Source organism: Myotis davidii, unplaced genomic scaffold (assembly GCF_000327345.1).
Source record: "Myotis davidii unplaced genomic scaffold, ASM32734v1 scaffold187, whole genome shotgun sequence".
In the NCBI taxonomy this organism is placed as follows: Eukaryota; Metazoa; Chordata; class Mammalia; order Chiroptera; family Vespertilionidae; genus Myotis; species Myotis davidii.
In genome coordinates, this window is record NW_006383018.1 from 5,204,453 (window position 1) to 5,211,843 (window position 7,391).

The 7,391-nt window shown below is 34.9% G+C and overlaps 1 protein-coding gene across 1 annotated transcript in view; it reads left to right on the plus strand.

Annotated features, from left to right (window-relative positions):
- The first annotated feature begins 746 nt into the window (after positions 1-746).
- The window catches only part of CASD1 (CAS1 domain containing 1), a 52,336-nt gene continuing 45,691 nt past the window's right edge, over positions 747-7,391 (plus strand). Inside the window, exons 1-4 of the mRNA XM_015558303.1 lie at positions 747-1,025; positions 1,160-1,256; positions 2,120-2,240; positions 6,578-6,622. Of these exons, the coding sequence (XP_015413789.1) occupies positions 1,013-1,025; positions 1,160-1,256; positions 2,120-2,240; positions 6,578-6,622 (276 nt within the window). The 5' untranslated portion in view covers positions 747-1,012. The remainder of the gene's footprint in view (positions 1,026-1,159; positions 1,257-2,119; positions 2,241-6,577; positions 6,623-7,391) is intronic.

Below are 7,391 nucleotides of genomic sequence, written 5' to 3' on the forward strand. Positions count from 1 at the left end.
ATTTATATATACCTATCTTGCATTTGTATTTCCTTTTATCTACATGTTGGCCAGATAAATAGGTAACTGGATTGAGAGAGAAAAGAGATGTGTTCTATTTAAATATCTTTCCGTCTTCCCTATCTCCAGTCTGAATGGTTCAGTACAATTCTTGTTCTGTAATATTCCTCTTATCAGATGCCTGTCCTGAACTTAGCTATTTGTAAAACAAATAGTGTGCTGTTGCCTATTAATAAAGAACTCAAAATTAAATTAAATAATACATATATTTTATTATAACCTCACAGTTAATCTAAACATCTCATTTTTCCCTCATCCATTTGACATATTTGAACTTTTTAAATGCCCCTTATTAACTCCTTCACTCATTTAAATTAATGTGCAGTAAAATGGCCAAAAGGAAGAGGAGTGACCACCTGTCCCAGTTTACATAGGACTGGAGGATTTCCCAGTTGTAGAACTTTCTGTGTAAAACTCACAGTCTCAGCCCTACTGGGAGGAACTGGTTGGTCATCCTAAAGGAAGGCAAGAGATATCAAGAGAAGTAGAGAGGCTGAATGTTAATAACAGTTAAAACTGCAGTGTGTTACTGATACTGATGTGGCTAGTTTTAAGTCTTACCTTTGTAAGATTGTAAAAGTTTTAGTAAGCTTTTTAAGAGGTTCCTGAATAAGTCTCTTTCTCTGTTCACACGTTTACAGAATAGGGGTAGCATACTCACAGGGAAGTTGTGGAAATCAGAGAGTAGATTTATAACATTTCTCGAAATTAACTAGGTTTCCAAATATGCTAATACACTATGTATTATAGTAGTCGAGTAGTAGAAAGTCATTTCTAAAGTCTTCTCTTTTATTTCTTAAACTTTCGTTCCCTATTAGAAGTAGGAGTGATAAACAGATACAAAGGCTGGTTTGTGACTGAGATGATGTCCCCACAAAGAAAACCTGAAGTGGAAGGAACTGCCAAAGCAGTGAATGTAGCATTTAGGAGTTAGGGAGTCTTGATATTTATTATGTTTCTTGTGGGTGAGTAATATGCACCTAGAATGTATAGCGAGGCATAAAGACTTATATTTACTCATCTCAAAGAGCTTACATGGGGTCAGATAACCAACACATAAAAATTTAACTGTTGTTTCCAATACTGTTGTGTTTCACAGGCAATGATTCATGTGAGTACCTTCTTTCAAGTGGCAGATTTCTTGGAGAGAAAGTTTGGCAGCCTCACAGTTGTATGATGCATAAATACAAATACAAGTAAGATTTCTCCATTTTGTTGTTTGTTTTTCCTATGATGGGTTGTAATATTTAATGGACAAGGGTTGGTGAAACAGTACTTTTATATATGATGGTAAGAATTGCTGAAGGAGGGTAGGAGTAGAAGTGAGTCCAAATGAAGATTCCTCCCCAAGAGAGAGCTTTGACCAAGCTGCTTTATCTCAGGTAAGAGATAAGCAGGCCCAAGGCAACAGCCCTGGAGAAAAGGACTTTTGCTTTGGGAGTTGGATAGCTACCACATAGACTTATCATATGTAATAAAAACCTAATATGCAAATTGACTGAACAGCAGAATGACCAGTTGCTATGACACGCACTGACCACCCAGGGGCAGACGCTCAATGCAGGAGCTGCCCGCAGGCCCCAGGCCAGCCAAGGCCGGTGCCAGCAGGAGGTCCCCCCATTTGCCCTTCTGGTCACCCTGCAGAGGGACGGGGCAGTGGCAGGGGGCAGGGACAGCAAGTGTGTGGCGCCAGGCCAGCCAAAGTGGGTGCCAGCCCCACAGATCACCCCACAGATTCGCCCTGATCGCCGGTCAGGCCTAGGGAACCTACCTTTGCACGAATTTCGTGCACCAGGCCTCTAGTTCTGAAATAATGGATATAAAACTCAATATGGTTAGAGTTCATCTTAAACACTTAATAAATTGGGGCTGTTATTATTGAGAGTTAGTTGATCATATAGGAACTGGTAGGTTAAACAAACATGGCCACCTATTTTAAAAGCAAAGTAGTAATTATATGTATAACAATCCTGTACTACTTTCTTCACAAACTATGTGCTTTGAAGTGCCAGTATGCTGATTTTATTTATTTTAATTAATGTTTCTTTGTTGATTTCAGTGAAGCAAAGAACTGCCTTGTAGATAAACATATTGCATTTATTGGAGATTCCAGAATTCGTCAATTGTTTTATTCATTTGTAAAAATAATTAATCCTCAGTTCAAAGAAGAAGGCAATAAGGTAAAAATTGTCTGTTCTCTTCATTAGGGTATTGTGTTAGAAGTTAACCAACTGAATAGTTTTAGGAAGAATGTGCCTCTCCACATTAATGCAAGGAACTATAAAAGCTTTACTTTGGTTTTGGAAAGGTAAAGGAAAAAGAAACGATGATTTGCTATAATGGGCAGCATAAGAAAAAGAAGTGGTGGGTATTGGCAAGCCTTTCATTAACTTAAATTTTTAGTTTTCAGAAATAAATTCTTTCCATGGAAAAAAATTTTCAAAATTTCTTAGGAGGAAAACAGAGAATATCCTTATTCTCCTTTTAATATTTGCCATATTTCTTTCCGTCACTTTTAAAAAAATACACACATCTTTATTGTTGAAAGTATTACATATGTCCTCCTTTGTTCACCATTGACTCCTAACCCTCACAGCCCCCCATCCAGGCCTTCACCACACTGTTGTCTGTGTCCATGTGTTATGCATATAATGCATACAAGTTCTTTGGTTGATCACATCCCATCCACCCCCACATTCCCTCTGAGATTCAGTCTCTTTTTTAAAACATAATTGTAATCTAGCATGTACAGTTTTATGTCTCACTTCTTTCCCCACCACTTGTCATAATTCACCATATTATTATATAATCAATATAAGTATCTTCATAGTGTGAACAAATTATTGAGTGGATATAATGCATATTTATATAATCATCCCTTTTCTTAACTTTTTTGTAATTTTTTTATTTCACAATTTTAAAAAAGGACATTTTAAATTAAATCTTTATTAAAACTTTGCTTTTTAATTTATTTCCTTAGGATCTTTGTCATGCAAATATTAGGTTAAAGAATATCAATACTTTAAAAATTATTGATTATATTGTTAAACTCTTTCAGTTTATACCTTAAGCAATGTATAATTAAAACAACAATGTAACAACAAATTCATGATCTTTATATAAGAAAAGTCTTATTTTTAAAATAGAATATGTAGGCATTCTTCTAGGAGAATATGTATGTGTGTGTCTCTGAAAACTAACAAGTATGAACATTTCTCTTTATGTTTGTTAATAATTAATTAGTTTTTGTTAACTATCTCATCATGTTATTTTGTTTATCCATTTTTAAGTGATCCAAGGTTCTAATCTCTGTCTTCCTGCATATGAGTGGGAGTGGGGAATGGCAAGGAGAGAAAAGTGAAGTACAAGAAAGTTCAGAATTATAGGGGAAATATCTTATGAATTTATGATGAAAATCTGCCTGTATACATCAACTTGCCCTGTGTTAAGGAGTTGAAAAATTAGGGACTTCACAAGTAGCTAGACACATAGTGATGATGGTAGTGGATACTAAAATTTAGGAACAATTTCTTATGAGAAGAATCTGTAGGCTATTAGAGGTTTTGTCCACCAAAAAAGACTAGTAGAGATTTTAAAGCTGAATAGTAGAAAATCATAAAGTCAACTTTTCATTTTATTTGATATCTATAAATGTAGCCTCCTTTTGTGTTTATACACACAAAATTATACAGAAGAATTGGAACTATTTAATGACATGAGATTATCACAGTTTAAACTAAAACACTTCGGTAAACTTATAAAACGTAGAGAGATTTCGCTTGACCAATTGAGGGCCGACCCAAGAACCAGGAGATCAGGGTTTGATTCCTGGTCAGGGTTACTGGCTCAGTCCCCAGTAGGGGGCTTGCAGGAGGCAACTAATCGATGATTCTCTCTCATCATTGATGTTTCTATCTCTCTCCCTTGCTCTCTGAAATCAATAAAAAAATATTTTTTAAAAATAGAGAGATTTCTGATTTCGGAGAAACAGTTTTAATATTTCTAGGCTTAATATATTGTGACTTTCTGGAAACTGGAATAATGGATTTGGCAACAGTTAATTGAAAAACGCTCTAATGGTTTAGTTGGTGACCGCTGCTCTAAAGGTTTCCTTAAACCAGCGGTCGCCAACCTTTCTGATGTCAAGGACCACCAGTGGTCTGCAGACCACCAGTTGGCAACCGCTGGATAGCCAAAAGTAGGTACAATATGGTACATTTCTTCTGAGCCCTAGTTATAACATCTAGGTTTCCAATTTTTATTTTCTAAGGCACATTGTTATCTCACAATTCTCAAGCAAGATATATTTAAATTTATATGCATTAAAAAAAGACAGTTGTCACAGTCTTAAAGAGGCAGCTATTAAGAAACTATTTAGTTCAAACTGCTAGTTGAGCATTTGCCAAATTGCGTTTCACTTAGTTCTCTGGTCTCTGAACAACTTGAAGACAGAGATCATTATTTTTTAAAGTTCTTGTGCCTAGCACATCCTGGCATATTATAAAAGCTGATTATCATCATCATTATTTTAGCTTTGGTATGGGTTTGGGTAGAGTAGGAGTGTTGAAGATAATTCTTTGAATTTGTTTCTTTTCTGTGTTGAGAAAAATAATTGTTTTCAAAGAAACTTTAGAGCAGGACTTTTATCAAATTATATTTTGTGGAAGATTAATTCTTTAAGGCGCTCTGGTCAAATAAGTTTGGACAGAGCTGGGTATCATATCCCTCTCTTAGATGGTTTTAATTTAGGTGAGGATATTAAAAGCTTGAGAAGTCTTACAGTAAAGAAAACTGCATTCCTTCCAGCTGGAAGCTAGGTACTGGGGACCCCTTCTACCTCAAACCAACTAAATCCTAGATTTAAAAAAAACCCCACTGGTGTTATATTTCTAGATTTAAAGAAATGGAAGACACTCCCCAAAAATGAACACCTATGAGGCAAAACCAGAGATAGGAACAATAACAGTAGGCACTCAATAGAGACTTGGATTGCCCTGAAGACAGATGCCAGTAGCTGCAATGTCCAGTATGCAGAACACTAAGCTTTGGGCCAACGTATTTCTCAGTATTAATATTGGAAGCCAGAGAACAGTGGAATAATAGCTTTAATATTCTGAGAGAAAATAAGTTTCAATGTAGAATTGTATACCTACCATACAGATTTATCTGTTGTTGAAATATAGGACATTAATCAGATACATAAAAACTGTGAGGGTTTGTCTAAAAATTTTCTAAAGGATAAATTTCCGGGAGGATGGAAATGTTTTTTTTTAATGATGTGAAATATAAGAAACAGTACTTAAAGAAAAATTAAACATGCATGTAAGCTTACTCAAATAGTGCCTGTATAAAATAATGTCTATAAAAAGAAGGTACTAAAGAATTGGCCAATAATACCTTATAAGCCAGAGGGAGAATATCACAAGCAAAATATTCTAATGTCCTCTTTACTCTTTAAGTTATTATCTTATGGTAGAACTTAACTTAAAGATAAATAGTAAAACTTTAAGAGCAAAGATTAAAGGGTAGAATTAGGATGTGTAAATTCCAAACCAGCAGAAGAAAAACTAAACAAAACTATACTTATCTAATGTGCCAAATGTGTTTAATACACACAGTGGGGCCTTGACTTACGAGGTTAATTCGTTCTGAGACCGAGCTCATTAAGGAGCTCGTTAACTCAAATTACTCTATCAACTCAATGCAAAAAATCGGCCAAGAGACAGCTGGTATCTCAAAAAACTCGTTAGTCAGGACACTCGTAAGTCAAAGCCCCACTGTACATAAATATATAATTGTACATGTACATAGATATACAAAAAATTTAGATGTACATGCCAAATTTTATATCAACTTGTCAGGAATATAGAGTTCAAAAACATTATTTAAAATATATTACATGCACTATTAGACTGGTAGAATAATCATTTACATAAAGCATTGAAAAATTGTATTTTCGTAGTGGATGAATCGTCTTAATTTCTTAAATGAAAATTATAACTACATGCTCTATTTAGCTGAAGGACTTTCTAAGAACTCACTGAAGAATAGAAATACAGTGTCCTGGCAGGCGTGGCTGAGTTGTGTGGGTGTCATCCATGTACTAAGAGGTCGCTGGTTGGATTCCTGGTCAGGGCACATGCCCAGGTTTCAGGCTCCCTATATGCACAACTCCCCTCACTACCAATCTGTCTCTGGCATAGATAGTACTAGGACTAAACTGGAATCATGGCAAGCTTGGCAAAAGATAATATGTATAAGCATGTTCATATATATGTTGCTTGTTTGTAGTTAAGTTTTATCTTTGAACTACATCTTTGATGTGGAAAATCACATATAAACAATTTAGCTAGTGTCACTTACTTTTTTGGTATTCTATGAGATCTTTTCCGCTTGAGGTTGATTATAGAGAATTGAGATGTGATGCATAAGTAAATCAACAAAAACAGCTGAAGGGAGAATTATTTACATAAAATTTCTACATTAGTATTGCTTTTTGTCTCCTTTTTTATGGCAGCATGAAAACATTCCTTTTGAAGACAAGATTGCATCAGTTAAAGTGGTAAGTTCATAAAATAGTAAGGTAAATGTTATAATGTCAAAACTGTATTCATTGGTTTATTTACAGCAGCTAATACTTTGTACATACTATTTTAGTCTATTGAGAGTAGATAACATAATTGAGTAAATGTTTATGTGTACTGTTTTATGTAATAAAATAGAAAATTTGGTCTTTCAGATTTTTATCCAGGAAAAAAAAAAATCTTATACATTAATTTGAAATCAGTATGCGTTCAAGATTAATGTCCATCAAAGAATATATGTGAATTTTCTGAATTTCCAGTCACAGTGACTTCTAGATATTGAGAATACAATGAGGATCAAGAAAACAATATCCTAGGACCTAGACCAGTGGGACTTGCAAATCATTATAGTTCTTTACATACAAATAAATGTGGGATAAGGATGTCAAAAAGGAAAAAGTGGGACATTAGTAATGTACAGAGCAAGAAGTTAAAAGTAGTTTTTCTTTTTGAGGAAGTGATGTTTTAACTGAGGCCTCAAAGATTAGTAAGAGCGTGTGAAGCTCTGGAAGAGTTTATGACCTTTTAGGCAGAAGGAACTGTATGTGCAAAGGCCTGGAGAAAGTGAGCACAGAGAGCATTCCAGGAGCTGAATGAGAACTGAAGGGGTATGTAGAACCAGGGGGAAGGTAGCAAGAGAAAAGGTACAATGTCTAGGCAGAGGTCAGATTTTGTACTTTCTTACCTACTTTAAGGACTTAAATTTATTTTGAAGCCAGTTGAAATTCCTGGAATATTTAAGCAGGA